This window comes from Tachysurus fulvidraco, chromosome 21 (assembly GCF_022655615.1).
Source record: "Tachysurus fulvidraco isolate hzauxx_2018 chromosome 21, HZAU_PFXX_2.0, whole genome shotgun sequence".
In the NCBI taxonomy this organism is placed as follows: Eukaryota; Metazoa; Chordata; class Actinopteri; order Siluriformes; family Bagridae; genus Tachysurus; species Tachysurus fulvidraco.
The window spans coordinates 3,076,599-3,091,717 of record NC_062538.1 but is presented as its reverse complement, the minus strand read 5'-3'; the positions used below and the strand labels follow the sequence as shown (position 1 = coordinate 3,091,717).

The 15,119-nt window shown below is 39.6% G+C and overlaps 1 protein-coding gene across 1 annotated transcript in view; it reads right to left on the bottom strand.

The window, feature by feature from the left end:
- plrdgb (PITP-less RdgB-like protein) overlaps nucleotides 1-15,119 on the bottom strand; it is a 69,843-nt gene that overhangs the window by 35,146 nt on the left and 19,578 nt on the right. The window contains exon 2 of the mRNA XM_027153385.2: nucleotides 9,663-9,752. Within this exon, the coding sequence (XP_027009186.2) occupies nucleotides 9,663-9,752 (90 nt within the window). The remainder of the gene's footprint in view (nucleotides 1-9,662; nucleotides 9,753-15,119) is intronic.

Here is a 15,119-nt window from a genome sequence, read left to right as displayed (position 1 = left end):
ATAGGATGATGAAGTGATGGAGCAATGAATCGATGGAGTGATGGAACGTTAGAATGATGGAGCAGTGATGAAAATGATGAATAAAAAAAAGCACCAAATTCAAAATTATTCTAAATTCATTCTGCCAAATTTTTATTGCACAACAAAACTAAAGATTTTCAAGAATTTCAAGTTTGGATTTTTTTTTTTTTTTTTGCTTTTTTTGTTTCTAATTTTCAGAATTTAGCTCTAGATTCGTAATAAAACACAAATTTACGTTTCAAATGTGTAAAATCGATTCAGCCATTTTGAGTCAGAATCAGATTACAGAATTTGTTTCACTGCAAAAAAAAGTACAAATACCTCGAAAAACGATTACAGTTTCAACTCTATTACTTGACGCTTTGAAGTTTTGAGGTTTTCAACTTTTTTTTTTCTTTCTTTCTTATTTTCAGAATTTGCTGCTAGTAAGAAAAAAAAAATTGGAAATAAAAATTAAATTTTACACTCGTAAATTCGATTTCATTTTATTTCAGAGAATTTTATTTTACTTGTAAATTCCATTTTTTTTAAATCGGTTTTGTACATTTTGTTTCTATTCTATTTTTATTCCTTTATGCCTCTATTTTTTTTTTTTTTTAACAAGGCCAGTTGTGAATGCTCGGTCGTCCGTATGGTTGTGTGACTGGGATTTTTATTCATTCATTCATTCATTCATTATCTACCGCTTATCCGAACTTCTCGGGTCATGGGGAGCCTGTGCCTATCTCAGGCGTCATCGGGCATCGAGACAGGATACACCCTGGACGGAGTGCCAACCCATCACAGGGCACACACACACTCTCATTCACTCACACACACTCACACACTACAGACAATTTTCCAGAGATGCCAATCAACCTACCATGCATGTCTCTGGACCGGGGGAGGAAACCGGAGTACCCGGAGGAAACCCCCGAGGCACGGGGAGAACATGCAAACTCCACACACACAAGGCGGAGGCGGGAATCGAACCCCCAACCCTGGAGATGTGAGGCGAACGTGCTAACTAACCACTAAGCCACCGTGCGCCCCCTACTGGGATTTTTAATGAGAATTGAATTTGAATTTTAAATATATATGGTGTGTGTGATTTCACTATTTCAAGTAAAACAGATTGTAAAAAAAAAAAAAAAAAAAGGGGGGGTGATGTAATTGTCTTTAACATAACAGCTATGGGTGTGTGTTTAATCTAACCGCTTTATCGTTCTAGATCGGAGCTGAAATGGAGTATTTACACTGGGAACTTCGCTCCGAGTATCTATTTCCTCTTCGGCTCAAAGCAATCGGATGTAGTGGAGTTAAGCGCTTTCTCGCAGGATTTTAATTACATTGTGAACACAGACTCAGAGGTGCGGAAACAAACAGGCAACACAAACAGACTCTGCTGGAGTCTCCGCTGGATCGCTGCATGCTGCCATGTTGTTGAAAGCAGAATCTCTGCTCCAGATTTCTTTGGCTTTACATCCTTGTACTAGATTTATTTAGCATTTGTGTCATGAATCTTCATTTGACTGACATTTTATTCTTAGTATTACTGGAGAAAAACAAATATGAGCAGCATATATACTGTATGTATGGCATCTTAATGTTAAATTACACGTCTCTTTAACAAATTTGCCCAAAATTTAAAAAAAAACATCCCAAGAGTGAAAGTGTCAGGATCGCAGAAAAATCCAGGGTTTTCACCGACGCCACTGCCAGCAAGCAGTTCCAGACCAATAAGATTTGTATGTCTTACTCACCTGAAAACCTGAAATGGAGCAAATGCCCATTTTCTGTCTTAATTCAGCTAAAATTTATGAACTAATTATCTAATCAGAACTAACAGTAATCACAATCGTGGTAAACTGCGAGAAGGTTAACGCCTCTCACTGAACCGTACTCAACACGTCCTGACCTAGTTTTATACATTATTACAAGATTACACATAATATTATACAGACATATCTAGTCATTATAATATGAAGTCATTAGAGTTTTAAAAATAATGAATGTATATATCGAATTCTAATAATTCATATATTCCATGTTTGAGTTTTTATATAAAAAAGGGAGAGTATTATTTCTTATCCTAGCCCTAAATCGTTAAACCTAAACCTGAACCTATTCTGACCCTAAACTGTTACCCTAAAACTTAAGCCCTAACACCAAACTCTTAACCCTGAACCATATTCTAACCCTAGCCTTTAACACCAACCCTTATCCTAAACCCTAACACCTACTTCTTAACCCTTCACCCTATTCTAAACCTAACTCCAATCCTAACCCTTAACTCAACACTATTCTAATCCTAACCCTTAAACATAAACCTCACCTCAAACACTTCCTCTAACCTCTAGCTCTAACCCCTAAAAGTGAACCCTAACCCTAGACCTCAATCCTAACCCTTAAGCCCTAAAATCTATTATAACCCTAACCCTTAACACCAACCTAACACCTAGTTCTTAACCCTAACCCTATTCTAACCCCATAAACCCAATTCAAGTCCCAATCTTAACCCTTAAACCAAACATATTCTAATCCTAATCCTTAATGCTACCCCTTTAGCCCTAACACAACACACTAAACCATAAACTCTACTCTAAACCTCAACCCTAAACCCAACCCTATTCTAACCCTAATCTTTTACCCTACCCCTTAAGCCCTAACACCAAAATCTTAAACCTAAACCCTAATCTCTAACCCTAATCTAACCCTTAACCCAACCCTATTCTAACCCTAATCCTTAACCCTACCCCTTTAACCCTAACACAACACACTGAATCCTAAACCCTATTCTAACCCTAATCCTTAACCCTACCCCCTTAACCCTAACACAACACATTGAATCCTAAACCCTACCCCTTTAACCCTAACACAACACATTGAATCCTAAACCCTATTCTAACCCTAATCCTTAACCCTAAACCTTTAGCCCTAACACAATACAATCCTAAACCCTATTCTAACCCTCAATCCCAACCCTAACCCTTAACCCAAACCTTGAACCCCAACCCCAAACCCTTTCCCTAATCCTGACCCCTAAACCCTAACCCTATAAGTGTAACTATGTTAGTATTATTAGGGTTTCTTACTATATTTAAATGAAATACAAACTAAACCAATAAACATCAGTGTCTTTCAGTCTTTCGGTTAAATTGCAGGAGATATTTTATATGGCTGACGTTTAAAACGCTAGAACTCTTTAGCCGCGATTGAGACGTATGTAGCTAAGCAGGGGCGAGTTTTACTTAAATGTGTATATCATTCTGTTCAGTGCTCCCAAAAATCAGCAGTGACAGCAGCTCTGTAACATAGACACCTTTCTGTCAAGAAGGTTCCGGCGTATCGATCCTGACGAGGTACCTTCAGGTACCGAAGCCGTCAGTCTGAATATTCATAATGTCTGTGAGAAAGATTGACGACGATAGCAAACGACTGGATGAGAGACAGAGAGAAGCGGAGAAGAAAGAAAAACACAGAGGGAACAATGAGGCACGCTGTGACATCAAAGAGAGAAGGAGAGAAGAAAACAAACCAAAAATAAATCTGCCAACAGACACGAACAGACACAGAATACTAATGTGGCAATATCAAACATCCTGGAAGAATAATGTCCGTGTCATTATATTTACTGAATGTAAAACCAAACCGATATTTAGACATTTTACAAAACCTTACAAAAAAAAATAAATAAATAAATAAAAAAACGGCGGATGCGGTTCGTCGTTTCTTACAGATCAGAAAATAGATGTTTTGTTGCTTCGTCTATAAGTGAATATGAGGCGGATCCACGACATTTATATCGTATCTGTCTATATCGGTTGAACAATTAAATTAAACCATTAAAGGTGCGGTGCACAATGTTTGAAATCCAATGTTGACATTCGAAATCTCCAAAACAAACACACCCCTAACCCAAATGGGTGTCACCCCTGTTTTGATAGCTCCGCCCACATATACACACATTAACATTTACATCATTTAGCAGACGCCCTTATCCAGAGCGACATGACCCAGGCAACAGTTATGGCGGAACCTGCTGGGGCAGCTGTCCGAGGGGAGATTTTTATCAATAAATGAACTCAATGAGTAATGCTACGGTAATGCAAATGTGTTTTTGTAGTACTGTGTGTTGTACCGTCAAAGGTTTAGCTCCGTTTCACGCGGAAGATGTTCAGTTCTCTCAGCGCTTGCTTGAAAGCTGATCCTATATTAACACGGGTCCTGCTTCTTACATTATCGTAAGCCTTTTTTTTCCGCTTTTCGTTTTTATCCTCCATGTCGATGTTTCAATCGCTTTCGGCTAATGTCACGCATGCGCACTGAACACTCTCTCCGCCGCATATTGACAAGACACGCCCCTTTCTGCTCATTGGCTAAACGTTTGTTTTGTTTGTTGGCCCGACTAAGTTTTCTGAAGCGTTTCTCAAACATTGTGCACCGCATCTTTAATGTTTTTCTTTACAGGAGCACAGGAAGTTGCACAGGAGTTTATTTAAAAATAACTCCAAATCCACTAATACGTATAATTATGTATATATATTATGTATATTTACACTCACACACACACACACACACACACACACACATTATATATATATATATTTCACACACAAACACACATTATATATATATATTTCCTGTTGTTGGTTTATTGGTAAATGTTCAATATTCCATCTAATCCAAGACAAAGTGTACGTCCTGTTCCGTATGTCGTAAACAAAGACTGTGTTTATGACGTACAGAACATTTTCTAATGTATGAGATATCGAGTAAGAGGGATTTACGGCCTTTGTGGTATCGGGAAATGAGTGTGCAACACGGTGACCTAGTTTTCCATGCAGAGATAAAAATGCCAGCCCTTTTGTGAGGATTTTGAGCTGTAGTCGGACTGCGAAATTGCTGTGAAACATGCTGTATAGAACATAGTTACAACTAAAAGCGCTCAAATAGAGCAGTGAGGAAAGCTTTGTTCTGCATGAATGAACAATTCTGACTTTCACCTGTCGGTTACAGGGTCAGTGGAATTCAGTAGAATACAGTAGAATGTGATAGACTCTGGAATTATGCTTTACTACCTCGCTAAAATCTGTGGTGAGAAGTCGCTGCTGGTTCTGTGGCGTTAAAGGGAAAGGTCGGAATCCGATGACAAAACGAGTGGACTTCAGTGTTCCACTAACAGATGTATGGAAGCGTATGTAAAAAAAAAAAAAAAACAGCCCAGCTTCTGGAGCAAATCCTTTTCTGCTGCTAGACATCAATTATTTAGCTGAAGACAGCTCATTTTCCAGAGACTGGCAACATGGCTACAGCCATACAGCAAATACAGTAGATTTTGCTGTGGAGAAAAGTTTTGAGAAAAGGATTTGAGCTTAAATAATACATTTTAAAGCTTTTATTTCCTGGTGTTTTGTGTATTATGTATCCCACGACCCGAGCTAAATTATCGGAAGACGTACAGTAACTAGCGGGTGTTTCTTGATGTCCAGATGTGTCCTGATGGATTGACTGTTTAAACAATAACCAGCTCTGAAATTCTGGTCTTGGTTTCGCCTATGAAGTCTGCTTTTGTTGTTAAGAGGTATAAAGATCAGAGAACAGCTGTCTGTTGTAGAAAAGCAAGTATTTCAAAGCCGGGAAGAGAAAGAAATTCAATCCGAGGCTATGCATAAACACCGGGCATCGGCAGTACAACAAATTGGATCAGCGGATGATGATGATGGAATCGTTGTGAGCGCTGTGAAGAAAATCGCAAAAACGACAGTAATAACCAATAACCATCATCAATAACCATCATCAATAACCAATAACCAACAACCTCAACAGAGCAGGGGTGAAGAATCCCAATCCGCAATTCCTTCAAGACTACAAGAGCAAAAATATCGAGGCCATACCACAAGATCCATCTGAAAACATCTCATCAGTAGTAAGAATCAAAGCAGTGATTGGAATTCGTAAAACAATACAGAGATGAGCCAGAAAAGTTCTGGAACTGAGATGAACCTCTAGCCAATCGATGGAAAGACCAAAGTGTGGAGAAAGGAAGGATCTGCCGATGATCAACAACATAAAAGCTCCTGTGGGAAACATGGTGGTGGTAGCATCATGGCTCGGGCTTGCATGGCTGCTTCTGGAACATTCTCGCTAATCTTTAATGCATCCAAATGAACTGGAAAGGAATTACATCATGCACTAAGACAATGGGGCAAAACACACTGTTAAAACTTAAGAACGGACATCATCAACAAGGGAGGAACGAAGTGTGAGCTTCGTGTAAGTCAGACATTAATCCAGATGAGCAGAATTTTACATCTTGAAGAAAAGACTGGAGATAAAACAAAATTCTGGAGTAGCTTTACGAAAGGGGAAAAAAACAAAAAACAAAAACAGCGGTGTTCCAATACTTTTGCTTTCTTCCAAATCAAGTTCTCTGGAATAAAAAAATTCTATGTTTTATGTTAGGAAAAAAATATCTAGAAGTAAACAGCAGGAAATAAAAATTGAAATCGTGAAATCTCGTCTCAAGTCTATCGTCTGATGTCAGACCCGAATTTCTTTGACGTATCGTGCGGACGAGAGAGTCGTCCCAATACTTTTGGAGTAAAAAAAAAAAAAGAGCAGAAAGCAATTGTTTTTTTTTTACACCGTAGTTTCATTTTCATTTAATCAGCTACGATTAGCTAAATGTCACCACAGCGGTTCATAAAAAAAAACAATATTTAGATAGAGACGTATGTAGTTTATGCTACAGTTGTGGTGGAATATTATTTATAAGCGCAAAAACGGGTAAAGATCGAGATTTACGTTTATGCCGTTTGGCGGACATCCAGACTCCAGAGCGACGTACAAAAGTTTTGTTGCTAGGTTACAAACTTAAAATACCATCGACCTAAACCTTTTATTTTATTTTTTTATTTTTTTATTTTTATGTACACATGAAACAAACAAGGAAAATAAGGAATAGTTTAAGTGTTTCACGAAGAGTTAGGTCTTGTCAGAGAGATAAATGCTGGCGTTTAATCAGTTCTTTGCTTATCTAGATCTTTCTAGAAAAAAAAAAAAAAGAGGCTATCTTTTCGTCGCAGTCCAGACGTGACTAAACGCACAGCGAAGGAGTGTTGACCCTGTGTTAGCGTGGGAGAGTCGTCACAGAACAACAGAAGCAAAATAAGGGCATGTTTACTTCCTGGTTTTTTTCGCTTGACTCACGATTTTAGCACGCTTGTTATCGTGATTCACCGCTAGCCAGCTTAGCTACGTCCTCAGGCACGCAGGATCCACACAGACCATCGATCCATGCCGCAGTAATGCGATGTACTACACAGCTTCAGTATTCAGTATAAGGTCGAAGGAGAGATATTTCTTCTGCTCTGTAAAAGTAGCTTCTATTTTATTTTACGATAGAGCTTTGATTTGTAATATAAGCCAAGAATTTTATCCGTTTACTTAAATTTATCCTTGAACAATACCAAATGGATGATATTATTAATTCACAAGCATGGGTTCATGACAGATGAGCTGTAATTTGTAAGGTTTAGCATTTTCTGACAGGTTATGGGATAATAAACAGGCGAGACAACGAGCACTTCAGACCCATGAGAGTCTGTTACGATCAGCGGATGATGCTGATAAATGAGACGCTCCGCTTTCCAGCTCCGGACAAATGGCCTCATTAAAGATGTGGAACAGGTTCCAGCAGAGTCATGATAAGATTGTGGAATGTGAATTTAATGGCAAAGATCTCCGTTTCCATGGAGACGTTAATAGACCGTTTAATATACTGTCTGATACGTGCACAGTGTTGACAATACGGCGTTATTTAAACAGAAGGGGAAAAAATCACGACAGACAAACAAGCAGATAAATAAATTAATTAATTAATTGAAAATAAAAATACGTCGTTACAAAATGTGCAGGTATTTTATTTTCCTTTCAGAAATAAATATTATCCGAAGTATAATGTATAAAATGGATCTACGTTTTTTTTTAGACTAAATACAAAATCTTAATACGTCACGTCAGTTCGTGATTATTCAAATAAAATCGATGCTATAAATGTATTGAAATAAAATAAAATAACACACATAAAAGCAAATGATTAATCAAATAAAAGAAAATTTCTGTTTGATTTCCTGTCCAAAACGTTCTCCGGACTCGCACAGGAACATGTTCCACAGCATGGGGATAAAATATAATAGAAGTAAACAGTTTGAGATAATTGAACACTGGGGATTTTGGTGTGCGCAATTACAGGAGAGGAAACCGAGCCGCTTACAGATCCTGCTATCGACACGAGAGGAGAAACGATACGAAAGCGAAGGAAGGGGACGCGAAGCGCCACGAGGTCGCCGCAGCCGCTGACGAGTGTCCACGCTTTTGTTTACAGAGTTTTAATGGGGAAAATGGTCGAGGACATCACGCTTGACATGCTTTGTGTGGAAAACCATGCGACCGCGACGTGTGTGATTCGTTCTGTAGAAACAGTTCTTGAAGGGAAAAATTTCAATGAAACATCAATAAAAGACAAGACTAGAATTTGTTTACTGTTAGAGATATTGCTGTAGGAATGACTCCAGAGTCCAGGTCGTGTTTGGTGTTAAACGGAGTGCCAGCTGGTCTAGGGTTCAGGATGGAAGTCCGTCTCCCTGACAGGGAGATTTACATTTATAGCATTTGACATCCAGACATCCAGAGCGACTTATCCAGAGCAACTTCAGTTTTTTCCATCTCATTTCATACAACTGAGCGTTAAGGGCCTTGCTCAGGGCCCCTTAACGCTCAGCGACCATCTGATCGCCACCCCATCTTAACCGTTAAGCTACTACCTCCCCACGTTCATATGAACTGATGATCATTCATCAGATTTGACGTTTCAGTGGAGCTAAGTCGGAGTCAGCGCTCTGTGCAGAACACTCAAGTTCTTCCACGTTCTCCAACATTAACCTTCACACCACGTTTTCATAGAGCTTTGCTATGTTCACAAATGTGTTGTCGTGCTGGAACTGGATTGAACCGGTTAGAACCACTGAAGAGAACTTGGTGAAGAACCATATATGGGTGTGATGGTCATGTGTCCACATACAGTATAGCCAAATAGCGCATAATCACCTGAATCTCCAGTCTGGGCTAGAAAGAAATCAGCCCTAGTATCCAACGTAATCTCTTTTATCACCAAATAATCGGTCCTGCTTAGCCAAGAAAAATGGAGAGCCTTGAAACCCCAAGCCTTCTAAAGCCGTTCTCTTATAATATAAAAGCGACACGCTCAGAAGCCCAGAGGCAGAAAGCAGAAAACCTTCGATCAAAATCCTTCATTATTACACGTCCCGCACGGATATAAATTTACAAATCCTTTTATTTTAACAGATTGCACCAATCAGACGCTACATCATCACAACCGGCATTTATTACTTGTGTCATCAAATTTCCAGCGCAAACTCGATTAATATGGATCGGATTTAAGGACTCGTGATATTGAAGAGCGGCGCTACGCCGGCTCAGATTCCCGCAGCAAATATTGAACGTGTGTATTGGTTTTATCTGCGCTGACAACTGCGCAAACACACACACACACTGAGACACTCGAGCGTCGTTGAGGAAAACAAGCAGAGGAAAAACGACTGGGGTATCAGAGTGTTAAATAATGCACAGCCTCTTACCTCTGGCGTCAAAGAACTCCTCGTCCGAGCTGTCCATGGATTCCTGGACGATGTTCTGCAGCCTCCAATGAGATAACTTTCGGGATGCATCTAGGAAACAAAGCAGGAAATGATGCTAATCGAATACTTTTTAGAAACGAATGTTTGCTTTTAAATGTTAAAATTCACAAAGAGATCCGAGCCAAAGATTCTCCACAGCACCATAATTTACAGCTGAGTAAAGATTTCAAACCAACTGGCAAAGTATTTATAAAACCTGAAGGCTGGAATTTGCATAAACAGTAATATAATAAATTGAAATTATTTGATAAACCTCAACTCCGACTTCAGCGCACCTGCTAAATGAATCGATTCTGTTTGGATATTGAACAAACGATGAACGATAACGACCCGTCACGTGTCTGAGATTCCTCGAGTGGTGTCAGAAGATCTTCTGGAATGCCTGGGATTTTTTAACCCTTTATGCCAGTCCACCATCTTATGGGATATTTTCAAGCACTTCGATTCTATCACCTCATGTCTGATCTAAAACGAGTCAGGACTGATTTTGTTAGCTTCGAGATTGAGGCGTGTTTTGGGTACGATACAAACTGTACATTTTAGACACTTCTCGAGTTTTGAAATCTTATCGCAGTAACTTAGGCAAAACGCTTAGACCACGTGACATGCAAGAACATGCTTTAAGCCATTTCATTTGAAAGAACAAGTTACTTGATGGTATTGTTTATATCAGTGACTCGAAACGGTGTATATGTGTGAGGTAAATAATCTTCAGTACTACTGAATGAAAAACTGGTCGCACCAAATGACAGTTTCAGTATAACCTTAAGTAAGAATTTTAAAGAACATCCACAAAACAAGTTACTTCATAGTATTGCTTATAATAAATGACTCGAAATGGTGTATATTTGTGAGGTAAATCATTTCCAGTACTACTGAATGAAAAACTGGTCGCACCAAATGACAGTTTCAGTATAACCTTAAGTAAGAATTTTAAAGAACATCCACAAAAAACGTTACTTCATAGTATTGCTTATATCACTGACTAGAAACGGTGTATATGTGTGAGGTAAATAATCTTCAGTACTACTGAATGAAAAACTGGTCGCACCAAATGACAGTTTCAGTGTAACCTTTTTATTTAAGAATTTTAAAGAACATCCACAAAACAAGTTCTTCATAGTATTGCTTATAATAAATGACTCGAAATGGTGTATATGTGTGAGGTAAATAATCTTCAGTACTACTGAATGAAAAACTGGTCGCACCAAATGAGTTTCAGTGTAACCTTTTTATTTAAGAACTTTAAAGAACATCCACAAAACATCCACACAACCAAACAGGAGCAAACTCCATTTTTTGGAGAGCTCAAGCTACGAACCCTTAAACGTATCACTGACACGTTTCAGAGCTAATACGCCTTCTGAATGTGAAGACTTTTCTCTGTGCTCTGCTCCTGTACAGACATAGTGGCACTTTGAAGCCGAGTGTGACTAATTAAACCACAAAAAAATAATCCTCGAACCGTGCCGCCGGCGCTTCGGCGGCAAAATAAGGCCTCTCCGTTCACAGCTCATTGTTCCCTCCTGCTTAGAAGATAGGGCAAATTTTCTCCTGGTACTTTTTAAATAAAAACAACTGCTCCCGCTGACAGCTGCATTAGCCGCAGAGTGAAGTGATGGCAATTAAAAGTCAGGCTCACACACACATCCAATAATCATCCAATCACACGAAAACAAAGGAAACATGTGCCCTTGATTAGGGGATTAGTGTTCAGGGTTTGCTATTGGAACCCAACCTTCAGTATAGCGTCGTTAATAAACCTAGTAACGGATCTCTAGTATAAACCGTACCTGAGGTTGGACGCAGGTACACGGTGACCTCAATCTTCTATTAAATCCCAGAGAAAAGCCACTGACGGAGTTTAGATTTTTCCTTTTCATTAAATCTGAGGAGTTTCAATTGTGGTTGCTTTTTATTTATTTTAAGTAGAGTTAGAAATGCATCAGTTCCTCTTGGTGGACAAGGACAAACTTCTAAGAGCAGAACTAAATATTGGTGCATTGTTGGGATATTTTAAGGATATTTTATTAATATAAATTTGGACATCTTCTGACCAATCGGATTTGAGAAATCTGAAGTTACGAAGCAGTAGCTATCGTATAATTATGGAGCAACGTATGTCCATGGCAAGCTAGTTAACTCTCAGTAAAACATACTAACGTTGCCAGATGCAACAGTACTATGGGATGCACTTATTTCCAGGGATTTCAGAACAGCGTAACAGATATTGCATCATCGGGTAGGCGTGGCCTATTTGATAATCCAACCCTAATCCTAACCGTAGTGTTTGGTTGGTTACTTGTTTTCGAAAATAGCTTAACTATAAGATAATAAAGCATAATAGATATAAAATCTAAAATCTACCTGTATAACTGTTTTGTCCATCATTATCCATCGTAGTTATGCTCTTTTTTTTTTTTTTTGAAAGAGGGCGTTTTTCCAAGACCTCATAAACACGCCCACTTTACGTCGTGGTAACGAAACCCCTTTAATTTAGCGAATGCCACAGTACTACATTTTACCCCAGGCTCCGCCTCTCACCCTGAGTCACATGAACAGACTCTGACAATTTGTTGTTAGCTCCAGTATCCTCATACGCACTTCATTTCTCTCCTCTTCCCCTCTTCACAGCTGATGAAGGGTCATTTTCAGACGTCTAATTCCGACAGTGCTCGAGCCGTGCTTCGTTAGCGAGCCGGTCCTCAGAGCTCGGAGAGCTGGTCACATAATGAAGGTTTATAAACTTGGCTGGAATTTAAGGTTAAGAAATACAGACTGCTTTTCTATGCCATCTTTTTTCTTCACAAGCACACAATGAAGCTGTTGTAACTCTGAAAAAGCTTAGCGATAAACACAAACACTAACACAGTGGGGATTTTCTGTGCTGCGGTTACGGAGGCAATACAGCGCTACAGAGAGGAACACCAGGGAAAAGTGCTAGTGCTAGTAATGCATCAAGTCGCACCGAGCGTCCGGGGCTTTACTGCTAACGGCTGCTTCGAGCAGGCGTGTGGCCTTAAGTGCTTATAAAACACACTGCATTGAAAACTTGTCGCAGGGTCATCAGCAAAAAAAAGCGCACACTGCAGCAGGGTTTTATTACGCTTACGGCACATGACAATGTGGAACATCAGAAAGAACATGAGGTAAATAATCTTCAGCACTACTGAATGAAAAGCTGGTCGCACCAAATGACAGTTTCAGTGTAACCTTAAGTAAGGATTTTAAAGAACATCCACAAAACAAGTTACTTCATGGTATTGCTTATATCAATGACTAGAAACAGTGTGTGTGTGTGTGTGTGTGTGTGTGTGTGTGTGTGTGTGTGTGTTTGTGTGAGGTAAATCATTTTCAGCACTGCTAAAATAACTGCTATAAATGACTTGAAACAGTGTGTGTGTGTGTGTGCATGTGTGTGTGAGGTAAATCATTTTCAGCACTGCTAAAATGACTGCTATAAATGACTTGAAACAGTGTGTGTGTGTGTGTGTGTGTGTGTGTGTGTGTGTGTGTGTGTGTGTGTGTGTGTGTGTGTGTGAGGTAAATAATCTTCAGCACTACTGAATGAAAAGCTGGTCGCACCAAATGACAGTTTCAGTGTAACCTTAAGTAAGAATTTTAAAGAACATCCACAAAACAAGTTACTTCATGGTATTGCTTATATCAATGACTAGAAACAGTGTGTGTGTGTGTGTGTGTGTGTGTGTGTGTGTGTGTGTGTGTGTGTGTGTGTGTGTGTGTGTGTGTGTGTGTGTGTGTGTGTGTGAGGTAAATCATTTTCAGCACTGCTAAAATGACTGCTATAAATGACTTGAAACAGTGTGTGTGTGTGTGTGTGTGTGTGTGTGTGTGTGTGTGTGTGTGTGTGTGTGTGTGTGAGGTAAATAATCTTCAGCACTACTGAATGAAAAGCTGGTCGCACCAAATGACAGTTTCAGTGTAACCTTAAGTAAGAATTTTAAAGAACATCCACAAAACAAGATACTTCATGGTATTGCTTATATCAATGACTAGAAACAGTGTGTGTGTGTGTGTGTGTGTGTGTGTGTGTGTGTGTGTGTGTGTGTGTGTGTGTGCGTGTATGTGTGTGTGTGTGTGTGTGTGTGTGTGTGTGTGTGTGTGTGTGTGTGTGAGGTAAATCATTTTCAGCACTGCTAAAATGACTGCTATAAATGACTTGAAACAGTGTGTGTGTGTGTGTGTGTGTGTGTGTGTGTGTGTGTGTGTGTGTGTGTGTGTGTGTGTGTGTGTGTGTGTGAATTATTATTATTTTTACTTATGTTATTAATTTCAAACTTACTAACTCCGCCAGTCAAAAAGACTATTTTTTTGTGATTCTAGAACGATGGCCTGCTATGAAGAAGAGAACATGATGAGAGAATTTTGTTAAAAAAAATTAAATAAATAAATAAACAAATAAATAAATAAAAGGCCTTGCTTGCTTCCTTGCACAGATGGTTCTTCAGCTCTGGTGCATTGTCATTTCCACATCTCTCTGCCTCGGGATAATTACAGTTATTTCCCAAACTGCTCTGCCACTGATATGACAGCGGAGAAGGAAAAAAAATGACAGCGCTCGAACATCATTAAAAAGAAAATTCGTTCTAGCGTCGACCGTACGATCTGCCTTCCTGTCACCACACCGTCGTCTCACTGACACTCCGTTTATGACACGTGTTTCGCAGCGTGATGAAGAGTGAAACCGAGCGCACGACCTGGTCGGATTCACTCGGTGCTGAAGGAGCGACAAGCGTTTAACGCATCAGAAAGTTCGAGAGCCTGATTACAAGCAAGTCAGTGAAGGGTTTCCTGGAGTTACCTCGCGAGGAAGCCGTGTTTACCGAACGGACTGAGATGGAGTCCAGCACCTCAGGACTTGTTAATAGATCTACAGCAGAAGATCTGGTGGTGTCTGGAAACTTTGAGAGGATCCATAGTGTTTGTGTTCCTGAGGACATTGTGAGAGGTTTCAGTAGAAGATTATGGGCTGCGTTAACAGGTTGAGGAGTAAAGACGATCTCCAAAGATGGCTTTTGATGGTGATTATAGACGATCAGGATTGTGGAAGGTGAAGGTAGCTGCACTACACAAATGATATGTCATCCAGGGGGCACTAAGTCAGTAAGGCACTAAATCACCAAGTCACTGAGGCAGTAAGGCACTAAATCACCAAGGCACTAAGTCAGTAAGGCACTATTCCACTAAGTCAGTATGACACTAAGTCACTAAGGCACTAAGTCAGTAAGGCACTAAGTCAGTATGACACTAAGTCACTAAGGCACTAAGTCAGTAAGGCACTAAATCACCAAGTCACTGAGGCAGTAAGGTACTAAATCACCAAGGCACTAAGTCAGTAAGGCACTATTCCACTAAGTCAGTATGACACTAAGTCAC